Source organism: Echiichthys vipera, assembly GCF_963691815.1.
Source record: "Echiichthys vipera genome assembly, chromosome: Y".
NCBI lineage: Eukaryota > Metazoa > Chordata > Actinopteri > Perciformes > Trachinidae > Echiichthys > Echiichthys vipera.
The window spans coordinates 5,421,855-5,447,592 of record NC_139849.1 but is presented as its reverse complement, the minus strand read 5'-3'; the positions used below and the strand labels follow the sequence as shown (position 1 = coordinate 5,447,592).

The following is a 25,738-nucleotide window of genomic DNA, read 5'->3' as shown; positions in this document are numbered from 1 at the left end:
GATACATTGTTATTATGAGAGCTGTCTGAAATTGAATCTTAAACTAAACGTGAATAATTTATTTATTTATTACTTATTTTTCATTTATTTCAGGCAGCATTCATTACAATACATTTGCACAAAGAACTGCAACATTTGTATGCAATTTGTGCCTGAAAAGTAGTGGGAAGAAGAAAAAATCTTATGTATACCCCACCCCTTTTTCTCATCAAGTGTCTTAAACAGAATGTGTATTGTCACTTCCTGAATTTATGCAAGTAAATATAAATAAACAAAAACACACACAACACCTTACATAATGTTTAGGTAGCTGATCCACTTGAAGTAACTAAGAATTATTATTATACTTTTATATTCGATCATAATGGCGATTAACAAAGCAAGATGATGATAAACCAATAACAAACAAAAAAGCAATACATATGAAGGTCAGGACAACAAGTCCAAGATAGTAGTGGAGACAATTATTGATTTAAGATAACCCTCCTTATACATATTGTGACCAGATAAAGCATTTGTATAGCAATGTAAATTTGTGGATGCTTTGGCATTGCCTGAGCTGGATATCCAGCATATTCCAAAGCTTCACACCTCGTACCGACACACAAAAGCCTTTGGGAGTAGTTTGGGTCTTTGGTAGAACAAAGTTTCCATAACCTCTCAAGTTGTAAGCGTTATCTCTTTTTTCAAAGAGTTGTTGCAGGTAAGGCGGCAATATTTTAACAAATGCTTTGTGAAGAAATATCATTGTGGTATACTTAACCAAATCATCAAGCTTCATCAATTGCGACTGACAGAAAAGATGAAGAGTATGCTCAAGAAAACCAGCTTTAGGAACGATCCGCGCTGCTCGCTTTTGTAACATAATCAAAGGGATTAGTGTGCACTGGTAAGTATTGCCCCGTACTTCCACACAGTAGCTTAAGTAAGGAAGTACCAACGAGCAGTATAAAGTAGGGAGAGCAGTGTAATCCAAATATGGCTTCACGTTGTTCATAATTGAAATGCTTTTGACAATTTTAGTTTTTATTTGCTTGACATGAGACTTCCAAGACAATTTATTATCAATTATGACTCCTAAGAATTTAATTTCATTCACAGTGTCAATTGGGACACCGTCAATGATTTATTTTGGAATCCGAACTACTTGCAAGGCTATCAAAAAACATTGCTTTGGTTTTGTTCAAATTTAAAGACAGTTTAGTTGTATCCATCCATCTTTAAATATGCTCATTTCCTTATTCACCGTATCTATAAGCTCATCATAGTTTGTGTTACTATAAAAAATGTTTGTGTCGTCTGCAAAAAGTATAAGCTTCAGAATTTTGGATGCATTAAAAATATAATTTATATACAAGTTGAATAGTTTAGGCCCCAACACAGACCCTTGTGGAACACCACATGTAATGAGCAATTGTTCTGATGTATGCTGCCCCATTTGAACATACTGTGTCCAACGCGTTCTATAGCTTTTCAACCAATCTCCAGCCACACCTCGCACTCCATATTGGCCAAGTTTGTCAAGTAGGATTGTATGATCCAGTGTATCAAAAGCCTTCTTGAGGTCAATAAAGATGCCGACGGAAAATCTTTTCTTCTCTGAGGTAGTCATTTCATTAATTGCATCTATAATTGCCATTGAAGTGGTTCTGTCATTCCGAAAGCCATATTGGCTTTCGTTTATTATTCCATGTTTCTCAAGAAACTTCTCCTGTCGACTGTTAAAAAGTTTCTCAATAATCTTTGAAAATTGGGGGTAGTAGGGAGATTGGCCTATAATTTGTGAAACTGTGTTTATCACCACTTTTGAATAAAGGTATAACCTTGGCAGATTTAATTTTATTAGGAAAACAACCAGACTGAAATGTTAAATGACAAATATAAGCAAGGGGTCTAGCAATATTGTAAACAACTTTCTTGACCAAAAGAATGTCAATGCCATGACAATCAGTAGATGACTTACTTTTAGATTTTAGACAGCATTTATCACTTCCTGCTCGTTTGTGGCTGCGAGGAAGAGTGACAGCGGATTCGGATTAACAGTCATACTACCTTTATCTACTCCATGGTCTGGAATTTCAGCAGCCAATTCTGGGCGAATTCTTATAAAAAAAGTTATTGAAATTATTCACGTCATAGTTCTCTCCATTTTTATCAATGAAATATTCAGGATGTGTTGACTCTGAACGTCCTTGTTTAATTAAGCTATTAAGTGTATCCCAAGTTCCTTTTATATTGTGTTTGTTGTCTTATAATCTTTTCCGGTAATATAATATTTTCCTGGTTCTTATAATGTCTGTAAGTTTGTTTTTGTAAGTTTTATATCTTATTTCAGCCTCTCTAATTTTTGTCTTAAACAGTTTGTAGAGATTGGCTTTCTTTTTGCATGCATTAATGATTCCTTTTGTGAGCCAAGGGTTTTTCATCTGCTTGTTCTTTATGCAATATTCCTTCACAGGGCGGTGTATGTTGCACAGAGACATAAATATGTCTAGAAATTTGCTGTATGCACTGTCCACATCTAATTCATCATAAACTACTCCAGTCTTGGTGAGCTAAGCCGTTATTCAAGGAGTCGATTGCCTCTTCATTCCTATTTCGCTTAAGAATAATTTTTGCAGACATATTAGCTTTTTTTAAACCACAATCATACAAAATAAAGACAATGACATTGGTAAAGATGTTATCAATAATTGTGGCACTAGTTGAAGTTATCCTGCTGGGCTTCGTTATAGAAGCATATAGAGACAAACTATGCATTGTATCAATGAAGTCATCAATAGTTTTTACTCTGCCTGGATTTAGTAAATCAAAATTGAAATCACCACAGACAAATATAGTTTTTTGATTGACCATGGAAAATAATTTTCCCATCCATTCACTGAAAATTTCAATGCTAAACATTCCATTATCCCACTGTTGTTGTGTAGACAGTGTCATATTTGCCAAGGTTTTAAATTCCACTGATTTGTGAATAAAGCAACACCACCACCTATTTTGTTCACTCTATTTTCATATATTAATTCATAACAATCAAGAAAAAAATCTATTCCTTTAGCAATATTGAACCAAGTTTCAGTTATAGCTATAATTCTAAATGGATTGACAAAGTGCTGTAAATATTGTTTTATGAACTCAAGATTTGTATAAATACTCCGACTATTGAAATGAACCATGGTCAGTTTACTATCTGAATTGTCAATGTTTTTAAATTAATCTGGAGAAAAATAATTGCAATTATTAACAATAGAAGAAAGAAAATCGTCAAGGTCCATCTCTGTGGTTAAGTCACTTATATTGTGGGCCCGATAGACACAAGTGTCCAGTTGCATTTGAATTTCTTGAACGAGTTTTTGTAATTTGGCCAACTCATTCATTAGTCCAGGCTGTGTTTTAGGTGATGTAGGATGCCGGGGCGGCAGTAGCTCAGTCCATAGGTGACTCGGCTGGGAACCGGAGGGTTCCCCCGGTTCAAGTCCCTGTGTGGACCATGAATTGAGCGAGGACTGGTGGCTGGAGAGGTGCCAGTTCATCTCCTGGGCGAATTTCCCGTTGCGGGATTAATAAAGTAATTCTTCTTCTTCTAGAAAACTCCATGCTAGGCCTACTGTTGTCAGTTAAATTTGTCAAGTTCTTGTACTTCCTTCGACACTAGAACTTTGGCATCCTCAAGAGTGCCATTGAGTTTAATAAAGATCTTACAATTTGTTACCCACGTGTGTTGTATGTTACCTTACTTTTTCAGTTGTCTTGCCTTCCTTGCTATATCTGCATTCCGTTTGGTTAATTTTTCATTGATGAAAACGTTTGTGCCTTTCAGTTGACGACCTTGTTTCAGAAGTGTCACTTTGTTCTTGATTGATTTGCAAACCTCATTATAACCGCTGGTGGATTTGGATTCCTTTTGGGCAGCAAATGACAGGCCTCGACGTGCTCCAAAGCCATCTCTATCCCTTTACTTTGGAGGTAAGATACGACCTGTTGATCCACCGTGCTCGAATCCTGCTCAGGCTCTATGACCATGGCTTGATTTTGATGCCAGTAATGAATGAAAACACCCCTTTTCTCTTTTCTGACTGCGACCATCACTCTCAACTGTACAGATCATCCGCTGTGAGCTGGTGCTTATAACCATATAATCTCGAGGGAGAAGGTACAATATTCAATGTTCGAAGGTTGGAATCCAAAACAGTTCGGAATTCGAAAATTAATTTTTCAAAGTCCAAAATTCAAAGATCACAGTTCGATAGTTTGAAATCCACGAAAGTCCAAATCCAAAGTTCAAAGCTCAGCGAGAAACTCACAATGGCAGGAAACTCACAAAGTTCACGATCCTGCAAAGGTTACAAAGTTCAGTTCACACTTCAACCCTTTAAAACTCATTGGGGTCTGACCTAATTTGGTTACCAGTTCCCCTGGCAGGGAATCCTGCTGTCGTCCACCTCCGTCAGATAATTAGGTATAGGGAACAAGTCATCTCAGCTGATCCTTCATCCCTGTCACATTCATCTGTTTGGCAGAGTTCTGGCCAGGACATTTCCCAATATGGAAATGTTACCAACTAACAGAATAACCACCATCAAAACTATGAATGCATTTTAATGCTACTTTAACTATTGTTGCTCCTAAACGACCAAGTTTAAGATCCAACCAATCCCATGACCCCTCTTTGTTTACATTTTCCTTCACTTCCTGTCCTAATTCTTTAAGTTTTGACATTGCCACTGAGAACGCTCCCTCGGGAGCAGTGTTGTTGTGTAATGTGTGTATTGTCTGTTGGGCCAGGATTCTCATACCACACTGGGCTTTTCAGAAAACTGGGAGTCATGTTAGCATGTGGAAACCTAGATAACACCCAAGTTGTTTTACAATTAACAGTTGCATTATCTACATGCACTCCAGACCCGTTCCTGCTTGTCTCTGAAAACCATTCACTGACGAAACATTAATTTCAGTGTATCTACTTTATAATCTGTGTGGGGCTCGCTCTGGTATGTTGCAATTTGAAAGTCTGCACATGCTTCTCGAATCTTAAATGTTTTTAACAAGTGATGTATATGTTGTGATCCATAGATTAACCTATATTGGATGCCATATAAATCTAAACCCTTTGTTAGTTTTTCCATTTCTTAAGTAGTTCCTTAATCTCCTTCTTGTTGCTGGGATATTTAATTCTCAGAATAATTACCGGTGTCACATTCATTTTTACTTTATGTATCTTTTTCTAAATTATGACTTATTTTATTTTTATTTAATAATAAAACACAGCTAGTTTTTCAAATATTTAAGAATACTAATGTCAGCTATTTCTCTATAGAATCTCTTACTTGTTCTGAGTTTTTCTAAAATCTATAAGTCTGTTGAGTAAGATCAAAAGCTAGAATATAGTTTTAATTAACTTCAATATTTATTTCAATTGTTGGCTCAAATATACTTTACCTAACTTCCCTAATTTCAGTGAATTATTTTTATTTTATTACTATTGTTAATGTTAAATGTCACTTTTTAGTTACGCTATTAACATATACTTTTTCCCATTTGCACTTAATTAGCTCCTACTGTGCCTTGCTGCACTTCCTGGTCTCACTGTCTGTGGCTTTTAGCCCCTCCCTTGCTGTCCAGCAGGCTCTCACTTCCTCTCGTCCCCAGATTTGTTTGTGAACTGCCACGGATAACGTCTCTCCCTTTATATGGTAAGAACAGGCTGGCGTGAACCCTGTTCTATCGGCCTGACGCCTCACTAACCCAAAATAAGACTTCAGAATGGCTATCTTATTCAATCTGCTTCTCACAGTGTAGAAAAATTAGAGCGTACTATATAGTTGCTTCAAAGCAACTTTACACACAGATTATGTACAGAGGCATCACGCACTTTTTCTTAGCAATTCTGAATTCAGCACAAATTAGTTCACTCCACAGAGTCTGTTGGACAGCGACAACTCAAGCCACTCTACACAGTCCGATGCACGGAACAAGTTTATTCAACAAAATACATCGCAGTACGACACGCAACGACAACAGACATCCGCACATGTACGGGCCCATGCAAAAAACACAAGCCCCCCCCCCACACACACACACACACACACACACTCTCTCACTGTCCTGCTCTGCTTTCTTTTCCTTTATTTTTCACTTGTACACATACAGAACTGCACAGCAGTTTATTCAATTCACAGTTTTAAAACCATTCATTACGAAAGCTAAGACATCTACGGTATATCACTTTAGTCAGTCTGTCAGTCATTTTACATGGATTTTTGACCTGCATTTCCAGTTAATTTTTTTCTTTTCACTTTTCACTAACGTCTAAATTTTCTACAGGTCTTAATCTGAGATATTTACAACACATCCTCTCCAGTTTCCTCTCTCTCTTTTTACAACTAGAATATGTCTGCTTTTATATGCAGCTATATCAGTTCAGTTGTAGTTCTGTATAGAATTAACAATATATCCATTTCCCAGATAAGATTGTTTTCTTGCAGTTTATTAAATTCCCTATTTAAAACACTCCTCTTTGACTGTTGAATACATGTACCCACATATACTGTATATTCGATATTCACAAACAATTTCTTGTCACTTAACGAGCATCCTTAGTAAAGTCACCTGTCTTTGTTATAACTATTTCGAGCAATGGGTTAACTTTTACAATGCTTTCGTGTAGCCCTTTTACACATTTTCATAAAACTATTATTCTCTCTTAGAAAAACACAGCTTTGGACACCCAGAGACTTCCTGTCTCTGTTAACATATGTTAGTAAGCATGCAGACATCAACTGTGCAAAATAGGAGAAAGCTTTACCATGGGGATTTCTAAACCTCCAGGTATCTGAAATTCCCAACTTTGATGCATATGTTTTTACTGTGTGTACTGATTTGGATAGTGTAACCTGTGTAGGAGAAGATCTCTCAAGAGTCACGTCCTGCACCAGATTGAAGTCCCCACCCATGATAATGCGGTCACTGTCAGCGTTTGGGATTTTTGCAAATAACCTTGTAAAAACCTTTTCATCGTCTCAGGGGGGCACATAAACCGAAACTGAGACCACTGGTGTGTTCTGGAGTGTGCCCGAAACTATGACATAACGTCTTTCAGTATCTAGGAATATATTTATCATCTCAGACAGGACCCTTTTGTGAATGATGATAGCTGCCCCTCTTACTCTATCTGTAAATTTTGAATTGGAATAAGTGGCTCATCCACGCCCTCTTAATATGTGGGGTGTCAACTGATTTAAGATGTTTCCTGTATGAACATGACATCCCCCTTCAAGTGCTGTAATTGTGTAAGGACCTTACCAATTTTGTTTGCGTTATTCATTCCCTCAGTATTCCAGGAAATCAGACGCACTCCAGTACCTGTCTTTACAGCCTTAGCCATAGGAACAATGATAATAAGTTATACTGACACTGCATGGCCCAAAGTATTCTGTAGTAGTGGAGGAAGAGAGTGGGGAGGGAGGGTAAAACAAGGGGGGAAAAAAAGGAACCCAAACACACATACAAAACAAAACAGCATAAAGGAAGCAAGACAATAACATTGTGACCAATCTGAGGGCTACTCCCATAGAAAAAAAGCCTATCTGAGCTCTCCAGCTCGAAGACTAACAGCTAAACTGAGCTTCCGGGGTCTCCTCCCTTAACTAACAGTGTTTGACCCCTTCAATCAGATGAGAATAATAACCATAATAATAAAAAATAATTATAATAATGATTCTGAGAAACAGTGACAGCCATGTAAAATAAATTAAATCAGCCAACAGAGGGGGCCAAGGTGCTTTAGGGCAGGCAGACCATGGAGGCATTTCTCCACATCAAACAAGATAAATAGAATGCCTGTCATTATGAGGCCCCACAGTATGAGGCCCCACTGTCCACCCTTGGTCCGAATGCATACACTGCACTCGTGCAGGTCGCGTCTGCACATAAGACCATGATAAATGCCAGGCTGCAGTAACACACTTCGACCGAACGAGTCACAGAAAAATTTAATACTTAAGATAACCCTATGGCGGTGGGTAATAAACATCCAAAATAAAATAAAGCTGTGAAAAAAATATGATAGCGAAGTGAAATCAACATGTGGACGAGCTTCCAGTACTTGGCACAAAGGCCGATTAAATATTATCTGAATTCACATTACAATGTAAGCAGGCACGGAAAGAAAGATGAGAAATAAAAACCCGGAATTCAAAAAACATCAGAAAACACTGGATCTCAAATCAACATGTCCACAGTGTGTTAAAAATGTTCATTTAGCGATTTCTGTTCAAAACTCTTAACAGACGGCCCGTTCAGAGCTGGCTAAAGCACAGCTATACAGTCAGCACCACATCGACTCACGGTTATCCAGATAACATGACAGTGGCTCGTCTGTGGTGAAATCAGCAGCTCTCCGCAGTCATTTAGTCTCCTCTGCCGGGTGGATGTTATGAAGGTTTTCGCCTCGGTGAGCGAAGAGAGCCTCTTCCTCCCTCCGTCCTTCATTGCGATGACCAGCTTGGCAGGGAACAGCAGCGTGGGTCTGAAGCCGAGGTTGTAAAGCTCCGACATCACCTCGCTATATATCTGGCGTTCTGCCACCACCTCCGTTGCATAGTCCTTGTAGATAGCGATGGGGGAGCCTCTGTACTGTAGTTTGCCTCTCCTGCCGCGGGCTTTGTGTATGATTTTCTCCATCTGGTATCTGTGCAGCCTGATAATGACTGCCCGTGCTCTCTGGCCTGGCCTAGGCTTCTCAGCTAGCGTGCGGTGTGCCTTTACACATTCCGGCCGTGATTCCGGGAAGCCTTTGCCGTAAACCTCCATGAGCATCTCCGTGAAGGTGGTTATCGGCCGCTGACCCTCCACTGATTCAGGTACGGCAATCACTCTGATGTTCTGGCGTCAGCTGCGGGACTCCAGTTCGCTGACTTTAGCTAAGAGCTTATCGTTGCTCTGTTAGCTCGTCTTGTAGATTTGCATTTCCCTCGAGGGAGCCTATCTTCTGAGCGTGGTTGAACACTGTGGTGTAGACGTGGTCCAGCTTTGCTTGGAGCGTTGAAATGGAGGTTTTGAGGTCGATGGAGTGGGCTTTGAACTCAGCGGAGAGGGCTGTGAGGTGCTGCTCCAAAAGGTTAGTAATGGCCGCCATGTTAATCTCACCGCCTGTCTTCTCTGCAGGACTAGCCTTCGCCCCCCTGGTCTTTTACAGTCTGTTTGGTCGCGTGCGTCTACATATTTCTGTGGTGTATCTGTCAAACGAGACGAATATTACTATTTGCAGGGGCTTTCGGGGTCCTGAGCGTGAAATTATCAAAAATTGCGGGAGCAAGACTCGACCCGCGTCTACTCCATCTCAGCCAAACCGGAAGTAGCAGGATGTAGTTTTGTAATTTAAAATATTATGTATTGTTATTCCACTATATTTTTATGCAATATTTTTTTTTATTCATATATATATATATATATATACATATATATATATACGTATATATATACATATATATATGTATATATATATATACGTATATATATATATATATATACGTATATATATATGTATATATATACGTATATATATATACGTATATACGTATATATATATACGTATATATATATATATATACGTATATATGTATATATATACGTATATATATATACGTATATATATGTATATATATACGTGTATATATATACGTATATATATATACGTATATATATGTATATATATACGTGTATATATATATACGTATATATATGTATATATATACGTGTATATATATATACGTATATATATGTATATATATACGTGTATATATATATACGTATATATATGTATATATATACGTATATATATATATATGTATATATATGTATATATATATATATATACGTATATATATGTATATATATATGTATATATATATATATATGTATATATATATATATATACGTATATATATGTATATATATATGTATATATATATATATGTATACATACATATACTACCGTTCAAAAGTTTGGGGTCACTTAGAAATTTCCTTATTTTTGAAAGAACATCACTGTTTTTTTAAACAGTGCTTTAAACTAATCTAAGTTTAAACTAATCTATACATTGCTAATGTGGTAAATGACTATTCTAGATGCAAATGTCTGTTTTTTGGTGCAATATCTACATAGGTGTATAGAGGCCCATTTCCAGCAACTATCACTCCAGTGTTCTAATGGTACAATGTGTTTGCTCATTGGGTCAGAAGGCTAATGGATGATTAGAAAACCCTTGTGCAATTATGTTAGCACAGCTGAAAACAGTTTAGCTGGTTAGAGAAGCTATAAAACTGACCTTCCTTTGGGCTAGTTGAGTATCTGGAGCATCACATTTGTGGGGACGATTAAACGCTCAAAATGGCCAGAAAAAGAGAACTTTCATGTGAAACTCGACAATCTATCCTTGTTCTTAGAAATGAAGGCTATTCCATGCGAAAAAATTGCCAAGACACTGAAGATTTCCTACAACGGTGTGTACTACTCCCTTCAGAGAACAGCACAAACAGGCTCTAACCAGAGTAGAAAGAGAAGTGGGAGGCCCCGCTGCACAACTCAGCAAGAAGAAAAGTACATTAGAGTCTCTAGTTTGAGAAATAGACGCCTCACAGGTCCTCAACTGGCAGCTTCATTAAATAGTACCCGCAAAACGCCAGTGTCAACATCTACAGTGAAGAGGCGACTCCGGGATGCTGGCCTTCAGGGCAGAGTGGCAAAGAAAAAGCCATATCTGAGACTGGCCAATAAAAGAAAAAGATTAATATGGGCAAAAGAACACAGACATTGGACAGAGGAAGATTGGAAAAAAGTGTTATGGACGGACGAATCGAAGTTTGAGGTGTTTGGATCACACAGAAGAACATTTGTGGGACGCAGAACAACTGAAAAGATGCTGGAAGAGTGCCTGACGCCATCTGTCAAGCATGGTGGGGGTAACGTGATGGTCTGGGGTTGCTTTGGTGCTGGTAAGGTGGGAGATTTGTTCAGGGTTAAAGGGATTCTGTATAGGAAAGCTATCACTCCATTTTGCAACGCCATGCCATACCCTGTGGACAGCGCTTGATTGGAGCCAATTTCATCCTACAACAGGACAATGACCCAAAGCACACCTCCAAGTTGTGCAAGAACTATTTAGAGAAGAAGCAGGCAGCTGGTATTCTATCTGTAATGGAGTGGCCAGCGCAGTCACCAGATCTAAACCCCATTGAGCTGTTGTGGGAGCAGCTTGACCGTATGGTACCCAAGAAGTGCCCATCCAGCCAATCCAACTTGTGGGAGGGGCTTCTAGAAGCATGGGGTGAAATTTCTCCTGATTACCTCAACAACTTAACAGCTAGAAAGTTTTGCAATGCTGTTATTGCTGCAAATGGAGGATTCTTTGACAAAAGCAAAGTTTGAAGGAAGAAAAATATTATTTCAAATAAAAATCATTATTTCTAACCATGTCAATGTCTTGACTATATTTTCTATTCATTTTACAACTCTTGGTAAATAAGTGTGACTTTTCATGGAAAACCCTATTTTCTGGGTGACCCTAAACTTTTGAACGGTAGGGTGTGTATGTATATATATATGTATATATATATATATATATATATATATATTGCATAAAAATATAGTAAAACAACAATACACTGACTTTTATTGACGTTGATTTAGGATAAAAGGGTCCTTCATCCTGATGTTCTGGGTTTTAATTACCCTAGGAGGTTTTGAGGTTGTAAAACACACCTTATCTCATATTGAAACAAGTATGAAAACGTCTTATCTCCCGCTCCCTTCCTGTGACGCTGAGCAGACAAAGCAGACACAGAGGACTCACATGGAGCACTTTCTATCAGGTCCTACATATATCAATTTTGTCTCCTCGTGGCTGTCTAGATCTGGGACACAGCTGGCCAGGAGAGGTTCCAGTCTTTGGGTGTTGCGTTCTATCGTGGTGCAGACTGCTGTTTGCTGGTGTTTGATGTGACTGCACCCAACACCTTCAAGACACTAGACAGCTGGAGGGATGAGTTCCTGATCCAGGCCAGCCCCCGAGATCCTGAGAATTTCCCCTTTGTGGTGCTAGGCAACAAGATTGACTTGGAGAACAGACAGGTGGGTGTCAGTCAGAGACTTTAATTTTCACCCATTCATTTTTTAATAATTATTATACAAAACAAGTGTATAGATTATTACATTTATAAGGGCATGGAGAGAAAAGATACCATGAAGTCACTTTTCAGTTCAACAGTTGTTGTTTTTTTCCACAGTAACAAATGAGGTCACTGTGTCATCACAATTATTGGGCTCTTAAAAGAAACATTGGACACTCAGCTGCTGTGATATCAACAATGTCTATGATCTCTGGTAGGGCTGCCATGACCAAGAATTTTCCCGGTTTAGGTCCATTAGTCGACGAGACTTTGCGTGTAAGTTCTAAAAAGTTTACAAGTGCAGAAGCAAACCAAAATAATGCAAACGTTTATCAACAACTAACATTAGCCTGAGTCAGTTTTTCAGAATCTTTTCATATTATGAGAATGAAACCAAAGTCTGTCCAGGTCTTGCTGGAGGTGAGCCACGCTGCCAACATAGTGGAACCACTTAGTGAGGTAATGGCGGTGTTTGAGATTACTGCAGGGAAGAGGGCTGCTGTTGTGCGCTGCAAATCTGGCTAAAGACCTGTTCTAGGGAAACATGCAGGGAGTTTGTTGTGCTGGGCACACTTTGCATTTGTGCAGAAACGTGGCTCTGAAACAAGATCCAATCTGTCGAGCCATTACTGCTGCCAGGCGTCTTGTGAGACAATTCAAAAAAAGTGCCCAGGCTACAGCCACTGTCACTGACAAACAAAAGCAACAGAAAGCAAACTAACATGAACTACTGCCAAGTGTGGCCAGCCACTTCCTGTGTCTGTCCTTTCAAAATAAATTCCCACATGGCCGAACCATATAGGATTTGATTAATTTTGATAAGGTGCAGTTCCTTGTAAAGTTTATCTGGTTTTTCTTTTCTTTTTTTTTCAACCAACTGACCAATAAAATCTGGTGCAACCAATGACCTTTCTGGTCGACTAACGATTGGTCGACTGTAAGGGGGCAGCCCTAATGTCTGGCTGAGCTTCCACTGCATACTGGTTGCAATGCGGTTGCTGGAGTTGATAGTTTACTGATTGCCTCTTTAATGTTATCAGATTCCCTATAGGCATTGAGTTGAAATCCAAAATATTGCAACATAGGTGCTCTTACTTTTTGCTTCACCATCAAATCCTCCGCCATCCTCTTGTTAGTAAACTCTCTGCTATTGCTGTACAAAGCAGACACTTTCAGTTTAATTGATGGGGTGTGAGTTAAAGTAGATCGCCATCAGTGTTTTGTCAAAGTCACAGACGACCGTCAGATATTCTGTCATTATTTTATCATCATCAATGAAACCTCTGGTATCTGTGGATCATTCCTCCATGATGCTACATTCAAATGTCAGATCCCTCAAACTCCAAGTCCCAGTTTCAATATTGACCATTCCTTGACGTTGTTTATGGTTATATTAATAATTTTAAGTTTAACTGGAAATACTGCACGGTGGTGTGGTGTCTGTGTCAAGGTGGCATGTTCTCCCCTTGTCTTCGTGGGTTTTCTCTGGGTTCTTCAGCTTCCTCCACAGATTAATCGATTACCCTGAATTGCCCAAAGGTTTGAATGTGAGTGGGAATGGTTGTCCGTCTCTGTTTCTCTATGTGCCCTGCGAGAGACTGGCGTCCTGTTCAGGGTTGACCCCGCCTCACGCCCGATGTCTGCTGGGATCAGCTCCAGCCCCCCCGCGACCCCGAAAGGGACAAGCGCTTGAAGATGGATGAATGGATGGAAAAACTTCGATCTTTCTGCACTATGCTGATTTTTTTTAAATGCCATATGATGATCTTGAAATGTGACATAACTTAGTTTAACATTTCTGACTTCATGTAAAATAGTTTTTCATTTGGAGACAACCTTGAACATTCCAGCACACCGCATTGATGAATCTCTTCTTCTTCATACACACAGGTAACCACCAAAAGGGCTCAGGCTTGGTGTCAGAGCAAGAACAACATCCCCTTCTTTGAGACCAGCGCCAAAGAAGCCATAAATGTAGAACAGGCATTCCAGACAATTGCACGGAAAGCCCTCAAACAAGTGAGTAACAGTTGCTTGAACTGAAAAAGGAAAGACAGTGAAGATGTGTGCTTTATTTGCATATCTTGATGCAACAATGATAGCAGAATAATTCAAAACCCAGTACTTTGTCTGTTTAATTTTCTCTTTTGAGGATTATTTCCTCTCTTTTGTTGCCTTTCAGGAGACAGAGGTGGAGTTGTACAATGAATTCCCAGAGCCCGTAAAACTAGATAGGAATGACAGAGCTAAACCTTCAGCAGAAAGCTGCAGCTGCTGAAGGACAACTTGGACCATCTTCTCACTCTTGGCTTTCTGAAACATCCTGTCACCATCACCTACACTTTGCTCCTCCTCCTTGCTATGGTTCTTTCCATCGACACAACCCCTCACCCAGTAAACTGCACATGGATGTGCCCCCTCCCTAGTACACAAATGAATACACTAGTGTACACTGGCTGACAAATCCAGTGCCCAAGATCACACGAGAGAAGAATGACGTCTCTTCTGACCTAACAGTCCCTGATTTGATAGCGAGTGATCTCCTCTCCCAACCACCTATTTTTCTGACATTGGCCCCTGACTCTCACACTGAGGTGGTAAGATGGAGCCATCTTCAAGGAGTGCAATTGCAAACTCTTAAATGGACTGGCTGGAGCTCTGTGATTTGATATGTTTTTGGCTAATATTAGCGTCCCAAGTTCGTATATTATTCTCTTTCTGTTTGAAACACATTCTTGCTTTTTTTTTTTGCACTTTCTTTTTATGTTCTTGCCTTTAAATATTAAAGAAGGATGACTGATTTCTGCAATGTTTGCTGCACACGCCTTTTTGGTAAGCTTCAAATTATACCTCCTCACTTGTTTTCCCTTTCAGATATATCCCCTGAGAATCTGTTAAACACTGGTGATTGTACTGCCTTTTCCTTTCAAGGCTGTGTGTTAATCAGTTTATAACTGCTGCACACTGCAGAAGAAATGTTCATATGTATATATTGAGTAAAAGCTGATAACCCAGTCACAGTGTAAAACATGGATTAATTCCTTGATATATTAACGTTTGACTTTTATGTAACATTACTTGTACTGCTGTTATTACTGCTGTATGTGTTCTGTCCTTCATCAGACATCTTTAATCGCTATTACAATACACATTACCAACACAGCATACACCGGTTTTCTGTCATGTCTTTGTTATTGCTGTTCTCTCTCTGCTTGTAGTTCAGGTTGGATTAATTGCACAGTGAGTGGCTCCCACTCCTTCCCTTCTGTCCTCTTTATTTCCTCCTCCCCCCGAGTGAGGAGTTGTAGAGGATGATGGCCTGAGGGACAAAGAGCCTGTTGGTCCTACAATTGGGCAGTAGCAGCCTTCCACTAAACAGGCTCCTCTGGTTGCTGATGACAGTGTGCAGGGGGTGGCTGCCATTGTCCATAATGTCCAGCAGTTTTTCCAGTGTCGTCCTCAATGCAAATCATCGTCCTTAAGTAGGCTAATAACCACAGCAAGAAAACAAACAACCATAGAATATGGACCACTAGAAAACACTAAAAAAAATCTCACTTTGCTCTCCAGGATATTGTACAAGTGTGAGTTGAAACATGAAATGTGTGTGATACTAAGCTTGGATGAAATGCAGTGTTTAAAAAAGGTGGTAAGCACCTGATTTCATTTCTCCTCGGGACTGTGTCTGACAACTCCCTGACCTCCTGACCCCACACACTCTCCTTGTTCACCCATATTTCCTACATAATAATCACTGAGTAGTAACGTGTGACGTCCTCGCTATCGCGACTGCTGCTGCCGCTGTGGAGCCAAGCTGGACCCGGCCTGGAGCTCCAGTCGGACCGTGGTGGTCCGTGACATTTATCCACAGACGAACATGACCCGGGATTATTATTGTTGGTGAGAAGGGGGGGAGTGAGAGATACGGATCGATTACCATCCATGTGGGATCCGCTGTCGGAGGAGACCGCTCTGAGGCGCCTGCTCAGCGGGGTGGAGGAGCAGCGTGACCGTGGGACTTTGGTAACAAGAGCCACATGGGGGACTTTTGACTAGACCACTACCTGTCTGTTTGCAAAGCCGTTCCCATGGTATTATGAAGTGATACTTTTCAAAAATTCCCTGAAAATATTAATAAATATAATAAATCACCTAAGCTAATCTTTATTCCCTCTATCTTGAGCCCTGTCTTACAGTGCCTTGCAAAAGTATTCACCCCCCTTGGCTTTTTACCTATTTTGTTACATTACAGCCTTTAGTTTGAGGTTTTTTAAATCTGAATTGTATGTGATGGATCAGAACACAATAGTCTAAGTTGGTGAAGTGAAATGAGAAAAATATATAAAACTATTTATTAGAAATAAAAAACTGAAAATTGGCATGTGCATATTTATTCACCCCCTTTGTTATAGGGCCTCTGGTGCAACCAATTACCTTCAGAAGTCACACAATTAGTGAAATAATGTCCACCTGTGTGCAATCTAAGTTTTACACGATCTGTCAGTGCATATACACACCTTTTTGAAAGGCCCCAGAGAATGCATCACCTTAGCAAGAGGCACCATTAACCAAACACTGCCATGAAGCCCAAGGAACTCTCTAAACAAGTAAGGGATGATGTTGTTGAGAAGTACAAGTCAGGGTTAGTTTATAAGAAAATATCCAAATCTTTGATATCGGCCAATAACCTTTCTCTCCACAACATGGAAGCTCATGTCCGGCATCATTGCGGCTAAGATAGGTGGGCACATGGACCAATACATGAGCAAAGCACAGAAGGGCATTAGTAGAGACACCAGAGGAGCCAAACACCAGGGGCCTCATGTATCAATGTTGCGTACGCACAAAACGTGGCGTACGCCATTTTCCACGCCAACGTTCAGATGTATCAAAAGTGAAATGACCGTGGAAATGTGCGGTGAGCCACGCAAACTTCATGGCTGTCGTATGCACGTTTCTACAGCTATTGTTTGGTTGGCGACACTTAGAGGTGATGCTGGGAAACTGAGGATGAATTGTTTTCACATAACTAACAGTGTAATCTGCGCATCAGAGACACATTAATGGAAAATTAACACACACGTGTTTGCAATCATAAGGATGGATATAAAAGCATGCGCAATTTAATGAAAATTGGCATTAACAATGGCAGCCGTGGCCTTGTTAGAAGACATCGCAAATGGTTATATGGTGAGAGGGTGAGCGGGAAGATCTGTTGGCAAATGACGACAACTGGCTCATGAGTCGTTTCAGGTTGCCGAGGCCAGTGTTACTGGAGCTGTGCGCGGAGCTGCGGCCAGCCCTAGAACGACACACAGCCAGGAGCCAGGGGTTGTCCGTTCCCACACAGGTGCTACCACTCTGGGGTTTCTGGCAACGCATGACTCGTTTAATCTAACCAATAGCATGGTTGGTAACAGTTTGGAGGCTGGCACGGTGCGCGATGGGTGGCTTCTCGATGAGTAAATAATTTATCCGTTTAATGCGCCCTGAATTTAAACCAGCACAATGCCCGTTTGGACACCCGCATTCAAATATGTTGGCAACTTGGCACACCGCCATGGCATACCACTGCCAGAGCACATCCCCCCCACCAGAGGAACCGGATGCCGGACCCGTCAACCTCAACTCTCCCCGCGAAGCGATACGGGCCCGGCAGCGTCTGATTTCAACGATGTAAAGAGGCAAGGACACAATTTACTTTGTAAGTGCATTTATTGCATGATAAATATCTCCCAGTGCATTGACAATTTGATCTAGACGATCACTGACGCCACGGATTGCTCTCACTATTTCCTCCTGTGATTCCAGCACAGCTTGTGAAAGGACACGGCCAGTCGGGCGGACGTCAGCTGGCGTGGAGTCGCCGGGGCACGCGGTGCTGGAGGTGCCGGTGGAGACGCCAGGGCGCACGGTGCAGAGGGAGGAGCCCTCTCCTGTCTCATCGTCTATTGAGAAATAATAATAAAAAAATGAAGTAATTAAACATGAGTCAATGTGTTTATATCCTGGCAACTTAACGCACGAGCATGTGTAATGTGAGCAGCCTATTGTACGACCAGTATAATGACATTTCTGAGTTTAACACATTTACCTTGAGGATGATTTGTGTCGCCTTCATGGCCCCCCACAACTCCGCTTAGAGCTGTGTCCTCCACAATAGCCGCCACTCTCTGATCAAAAGGGGGTCAGTTCCTCCCCTCCTGACACCCCGCCCGTTGCGGTGATACTGCGGTGGGCCGAAATCCTCCGCTTCACCTCCACCTTCACGTCGGACCTTTTTTTTTTTTTTTTTCAGTGGGTGTGCGCTGCTCCGACCCCACAGCGTCCACTGCCTCACACACACACACTCCCACTCAAATGTCTTTTTCTTTGTATTTATCCCTGAAAAGAGGCTACCAAATAACACAGCTCTTCGGGTCTCCACTTCATTTAATAAAATTTTGAGCTTAGACTCGTTGAAGTTGCGCTTCTTACCTTTACTCACCATTTAAATCTGATGGTGCAGAGAGGGAATCCCCGGTGCAGGCCCTATTTAAATATATTTGCATATTTAAATGGGGGCGTGGACAGGGAGGAACGAATTCCACGTTGATTGGGATGTACAAAGGAAAAGTGCTTGGATCCATGCGTACGCACACTTTGATACATCTGAATTTTTTTGTGCTTACGCCAGTTTCTGGATTCTAGCGTACGCCATGTTTTAATAAGAAAGCCACGCAAGTCTTAGTACATGAGGCCCCAGCTCCTGGTTAACAGGACAGTCGCCCAAGACTGCAAGTCCCGACACACCAACCTGTGCACAGCCTGGATTGATTACCAGAAAGCCTACGATTTGATGCCACACACATGGATCACGGAATGCTTGAAGTTGTACAACATCAACAGAACTCTAAGGGCCTCCGTTGCAAACTCAATGGGGATGTGGAAAACCACACTCAAGGCCAATGGTAAGCCACTTGCACTTGCAAGTATCCATTAGATGTGGCATCTACCAAGGAGATGCTCTGTACCCACTGCTGTTCTGCATAGGTCTGAACCCCTTAAGCCAAATAATCAAGACTGGCTATGGATGCCACCTCAAGAATGGAGCTACGATCAGTCACCACCTCTACATGGATGACATCAAGCTGTACGCTAAGAGCAAACGGGACATCGATTCCCTGATCCACACCACCAGGATCTAGTGCAATGACAGTGGGATGTCATTCGGGCTCGAGAAATGTAGTAGGATGGTGACACAGAGAGGCAAGGTAGTCCACACCGAAGGGGTCCCACTCCCAGAAGGAACAATAGCAGACGTAGAGGACAGTTAGTACCTTGGAATACCACAGGCAAATGGCAACCTCGAACAGGCAACGAGTAGAGCGGCAACTGCCAAATACCTCCAGCGAGAAGGAAAAGACCTAAGAAGCCCGCTCAATGGCAAGAACAATTCTCGGGTAATAAACAGCTACGCCCTACCAGTGATCAAATACCCTGCAGGAATAATCAGGTGGCCAAAGGACGAGATACAGGCCGTAGATGTTAAGACCCGGAAGCTCCTCACCATGCATGGCGGGTTCCATCCCAAATCAAGCACCCTGAGACTGTATGCAAGCTGTAAGGAAGAGGGGTGTGGACTAATGAGCGTGAGAGCCACTATCCAGGATGAAACATCCAAGCTCCATGAATACATCAAGGATAAGGCCCCCACTGATGACGTACTCAGTGAATGTCTCAGACAATGGCAAGCAAATGAGGAGGTGCTGGAGGAGGAGCAAACATGGGAGGACAAGCCCCTACATGGCATGTACCACGGGAACATCACTGAAGTGGCTGATCTCAAGATCTCAAGTCCTACCAATGGCTAGAGAGGGCTGGCCTACAGGACAGCACTGAGGCACTCATGTGCACAGGGCACAGGCCCTGTGGCTGGCATAGTGTACAGAATCATCTGTGCAGAGTATGGACTGGAAACCCCAAGATCCAAATGGGAAACTCCTCCAAAGGTGGTGGAGAATGAGCGAGCGAAGATCCTGTGGGACCTACAGACTGAAAGGATGGTAATGGCAAACCAACCAGATATCGTGGTGGTGGATAAAGGACAAACGAAAGCCATGGTGGTGGATGTGGCGGTACCAAGCGATGGGAACATCCACAAAAAGGAACACAAGAAACGTGAAAAATACCATGGGCTCAGAGAGGAGCTGGAGAGAGCCTGGAAGGTAAAGGTGACAGTAGTGCCTGTGGTGATCGGAGCACTAGGGGCAGTGACCCCCAAGCTGGATGAGTGGTTACAGCAGATTCCCGGAACAACCTCGGACATCTCGGTCCAGAAAGTGCAATGCTCCGAACAGCAAAGATACTACGCAGAACCCTCAAGCTCCCTGGGCTCTGGTAGAGGACCCGAACTTAGAGAGAAGGTCAACCATGACCATGGGTGAGGAGAAGAATTTTCCTTATTATTATATAACTATATGAATTTACGATGGTTATATATATAGATTAAAAAGTACTGTAATAAAGTGCAAAGTACCGTTAAAATGTGCAAAGAGCAGATTGTTTATGATTGAGTCTGTATTACAGAGAGGGGTGACAGACTCTCCAAGGGATGCGTTGTATAGTTTAATGACCACAGGCAGGAAAGATTTCCTGTGGCGCTCTGTGGTGCATCTGGGTGCGAGGAGTCTTCTGCTTAAGGTGCTCCTCTGCTGGACCAATGTGTCGTAGAGAGGGTGGGAGACATTGTCCAGGATAGACTGGACAGCCTCCTCCTCGTCAGGGTGTCCAGCTCCTCCTCATCGACCACACCGGCATCAGTTTGTTCAGTCTTTTGGTGTCTGTGACCTTCAGCCCACTGCCCAGGCATGTGATAGCGAAGAAGATCGCACTGGCCACGACAGACTCATAAAACATCCTCAGCATCGTCCGGCAGATGTTAAAGGACCTCAGCCTCCTAAGGAAGAAGAGTTCCATTTGGCCCCTTTTATTAACCTTTTATTTATACAGGTAAAATCTCATTGAGACCCAGGCTCTTATTTGCAAGAGAGACCTGTTCGGGTAGGCAGCAGCAAAACACAATGGGCCTCATTTATCAAACTTGCGTGGAAACGGGTGCAGATGTGAGCGCAGAATTGGTCGTAGGAAAGGACCCACGTGTGATTTATGAAACTTTCGTATCTGACCAATCTCAGCGTATGAATGAATGAATTGCCTTGATAAATGCGGCGGTTGAATTCGATCGTCATTAACATGTTAAGCCCCTAAATATTCCTGTTTCGGAGGCCTCGCCCACTGAGGTCAAACATGGAGAGGAAGAACACTGGTTAGAAAAGAAACTTTTCCGACACACAGATCGGCATCCTGACATCCGAGATGGAGCAAAATAAGGACGTGCTTTTTGTCAGTCTTAAGAGTGGAATAAAAGGGGCCCATAAAAACACCGTATGGAAATAAAATAATGGAGGGAGTCAAACCGAAGCAGCGCTCCACTGTGACCCGAGTGCGCCTGTGCGCACTGTTGGACAGGTTTGCCGTATTCAGCACCCCTGCCGTGAATTGCACACCCTCGCATTATAGCTGATATTCAAAAGATCCATTTAATTCATTTTATAATTATGGCTGCAGTTTATTTCCACAGAACATAAAAAAGGTGTTGTTTTGTGTTCGCTATTATCCAAGTTTGTGATTTTAACTCTTTAAAATAGTTTAAAGACTGTAAGTAACCAATGGTCTGACCGTTGTGGGTTACCTGTATATAAACTACTCCTATAGGTGTAAACAACAGCCTTCTGATCCAGAATATCACCTATAATGCGAGGGGGGCATTTCACGGCCGGGGTGCTGAATACGGCACAACACTGGCGCTACCGGTGGGTCATTAGGTATTCCGTAAGAGGATACCTTTTTCATCTAGAAGAACCATACCAAGATGTTAATCATCTGATACCTTGTAAGGTAGCCACTTACCAAGGAGATGAATTTGGCCCTGCAGTGCGTCTTGCTGCAGCCGCGCGGCAACACATTCATTCATTAATTCAATGTCGGGGTCGCGGGGGGCTGGAGTCGAGCTGTTTTGAAATATAAAAGAATCGTGTGTCCCCCCCCTGGTCACCTGGCCACCACGTTTAAAAGTGATAGCTTAGCATCAGACATCACCTGTACATTTATCGAGTGGTAGTTTTGGCGATTGATGAATGCGTAATCATTCATGGATGGTGCCTTCAGACGCACATGAGTACAATCAATCGCTCCAACCACAATTTTATTTATTCGTTTTAAGAATCCGTTTTGATCTGTTCTTAATATGTGACTGCTTATGCTTAATGACAGCTGAGGTTTGTTCATTATTTTCAGCCAGATTATGCTGTGCGGCACCGCAAATACACAGGCTGAAATGTGCGTACACGACCTCAGACCTGACGTGAGATTTGATCGTAGCTCACGCTCACGTCCAAATTGATAAATGCCGACGTTTGCCAGGAAATGGTCGTACGCACGTTTTTCTGCCGTACGTTCGTTTGATAAATGAGGCCCAATGTTACAGACTAACTGAACATACAGGAGACACAACATCGAACACAAACAATAAAACAGTAAAATAATACAGTACAAACTGCAAAGGGCAAAGAACAAGTTAAGTACAAGTTAAGTTATGTACAAGTGCAGACCCCCACAGACTGTCTCAGCAGCCTTCCTACAAGCAGTTTGAAGTCCCCTAAGGAAATAAAGCTGGACAGCTTCAGCCTCTGCTGGAGCTTGTTCCAGGTTGCAGGCGCAGCGTAGAAAAAAGCCTTCTTGCCAAGTTCAGTACGGACTGACGGGATAGCAAACGAGATGAAGTCCAGGGACCGGAGGCTGCAGTCGGACTGTTTCCGTACCAGATACATTGACAAATAAGAGGGGAGAAGTCCGATAATGGATTTATAGATAGATAGCAGCTCTGAAGAGCAGGTATTGGCTGAAAGAGATTTTATGGTATGCCAAAATGTCCTGGGGTCGTTTAAGTTGTCTGTGGTCTGTGATAAATAGTACTCCCGTTTAGCTACTCTAATAGCGCTGGTGCAGCTGTTACGTGCTTGCTGAAAAAGTAGCCAGTCCGCCTCAAGCCCAGACTTCCTTGCATTGGCCCAGAGCTGATTTCTCTTGTGTAAGAGACCCGTAAGTACAGCAGTGAACCAGGGGTTCTCTTGTCCCTTCACCCTGAACCGACGAAGAGGAGCATGTTTGTCCATGAAAAAAACTAAAACTGCCATAAAAATATTCCCATGCAAGATTTAAATCATCAATTTGTAAAATACGATCCCAGTTAAAATGATAAAGATGATGAAGAAAAGCTTGTTCAACAAAGTTCTTCAGACTTCTTTTAAGAACAATACGAGGCTTAGTGCGCAGGATTTTAATGTCCCTAACAGCACCGATCACACAATGGTCACTCATATCATTGGCAAAAACTGCTGTAGCAGAACATTTATGTGGCATGTTGGTAACTAAAAGATCAATAAGAAAGATTTGTTTGAGCATTTGGGGTTAAGACACGTGTGGCTTTTAATGATCTGAGTAAGGTTAAAAGCTAAACACTGGGCTTTAAAAGGATCAGACACTGGTGAAAACCAGTCCCAATTAAAATCACCCACCAGAACAATTTCTTTGAATTTCAGTTCAGATAACAGCTGCATTTAAGAGGGTAATGCCTCTGCAGTGGCAGAGGGGGGCCTGTAGCAACCAACAATAGTAAGGTGTTGACCACCAGACAAAGCAATACTTAAAGCTAAGATTTCAAACTGTTTACAAATAGATTTGGCAAGCAAGATTTGTGCAGCAAGACTGGATCTGACATATATTGCCACTCCACCGGCCTTATTAGGACAATCATAACGGAAAATATTAAAACTCTGAATTGCTACATCCTTGTCCAAAACAGATTGAGCGAGCCAGGTCTCAGAAATGACGATTACATCTGCACCGGTCAACTCAACCCAAATTTTCGGCAAATCCATTTTCAGGTTAGAAAGCAGACTGCGAGCATTTACATGTATGATATGCAGACCAGACACATTCTAAAGATCTGATGGCGTGCTACATGTAACTGGGGGACCAAGATTTGGATGAATTCCAGATAGCAGAAGAAGCATCAAAACTAAACATTTCCGCTTGATGCTCAGACCAGTTGAGCCATTACAGGAAATAACAGTGAAGGCCCTACCTCGTATGGCACTTGTGTGGTTCCTGAAGGAGAATGCATTGGGGAAACAACAAATATCCAAACCGCCCAAGCAAGCGAAATAATCGGACCGAGCTATATTTAACTGCAATAGCCAATCAGCTGGCTCAGGTCCAAGTGGGGAAGTTGCACCACTTGTGATGAACAGCTGCGAGCAAAAAGAGTCTGGCATCTCCCCCGCAGGACCGCCAAGATGCCAGGCCATGGCGAGGCAAAGAACAAGGGGCAAAATCACCATGACAGCAGTTAAGTGGCAGGACAAAAAGTGCAGAGCGGTAATTGCTCCTGACGTTAGCTCAGCTGATGTGGGCCGAGAATAGGCAACCAGCCGTGCCTGGCGTCCGACCAGTAGGCCTAGCCGGCGGCTCGCGGGGATCGGCCACTCGGATCCCGGTGTCAGCAGCTGCGGCTCACGGCGTTCGGCCTTTCGGGGGGCGGCGGCGGCTCACGGCGTTTGTTAGTCGGCGGCAGCGGCTCACGGCGTTCGTGTGTCAGCGGGGGCGGCTCCCGGCATTCGGCCCCTCAGGTCCCGGTGTCGGCTAACGGCGTTCGGCCCCTCAGGTCCCGGTGTCGGCTCACAGCGTTCGGCCCCTCGGGTCCCGGTGTCGGCTCACGGTGTTCGGCCCTTTTGTAGACAGCCTCTGCATTTCTAGTCCAGTTCAATTTGTTGTTGAAGTACACCCCCAGGTACTTATACTCCTCTACAGTGTCCACAGGGACGCCCGGGATGGAGACAGGGGTCACAGGTGTTTTCAATTAAATTTTATTTATAGTGCCAAATCATGACAAAATGATTATCTCAGGACACTTTAGAGAGTAGGTAAAAACCACACTATGACTTATTTATGATTTACACAGACCCAACCATTCCCATTGAGTACAGTGGCAGGAACATCAGAGAGACCCAGCTCTACGGAGGATGGACATCTGTCTTGAGTGGTTGGGGAGGAATAAAAGAAGAGAGAAGAAAAGACTGACAGATAGACAGAGAGAGACAAAGACAGACACAGAGACAAAGACAGACAGACGGAGATCTCAACACTGGGTTATCATGTTTACTCTCCTCCTGCAGTGTGGTTTTGTTTGTTATATTAGAAAAGACTCAAATTTGAATTTACAGAAATGAAATTAATATTTACAATAAAGTAAATTTACAGAAATTAATATTTACAGTATCTGAACTGCATTTTAATGTGAAAATTAGTGTAAGTGTAATAATAACACTGAAGCTACTCACAGCTAATTAGCTCTCTTCTAATAGCTGAGTAGGTCACAGTTTTCTTTAGCTTGATGCATACAATGTTTAAATGTAGTTGTTGTAGTTAAAGAAATTGCAGGCTGATATAGTCTTCCCCCTCCTACTAT

At 42.0% G+C, this 25,738-nt stretch overlaps 1 protein-coding gene across 1 annotated transcript in view; it reads left to right on the top strand.

Moving 5' to 3' along the window:
• The window catches only part of LOC310966213 (ras-related protein rab7-like), a 43,392-nt gene extending 28,074 nt beyond the window's left edge, over positions 1-15,318 (top strand). The window contains exons 4-6 of the mRNA XM_083940068.1: positions 11,912-12,130; positions 14,059-14,187; positions 14,351-15,318. Coding sequence (XP_083796194.1) covers positions 11,912-12,130; positions 14,059-14,187; positions 14,351-14,446 — 444 coding nt within the window. The 3' untranslated portion in view covers positions 14,447-15,318. The remainder of the gene's footprint in view (positions 1-11,911; positions 12,131-14,058; positions 14,188-14,350) is intronic.
• Positions 15,319-25,738: the final 10,420 nt, after the last annotated feature.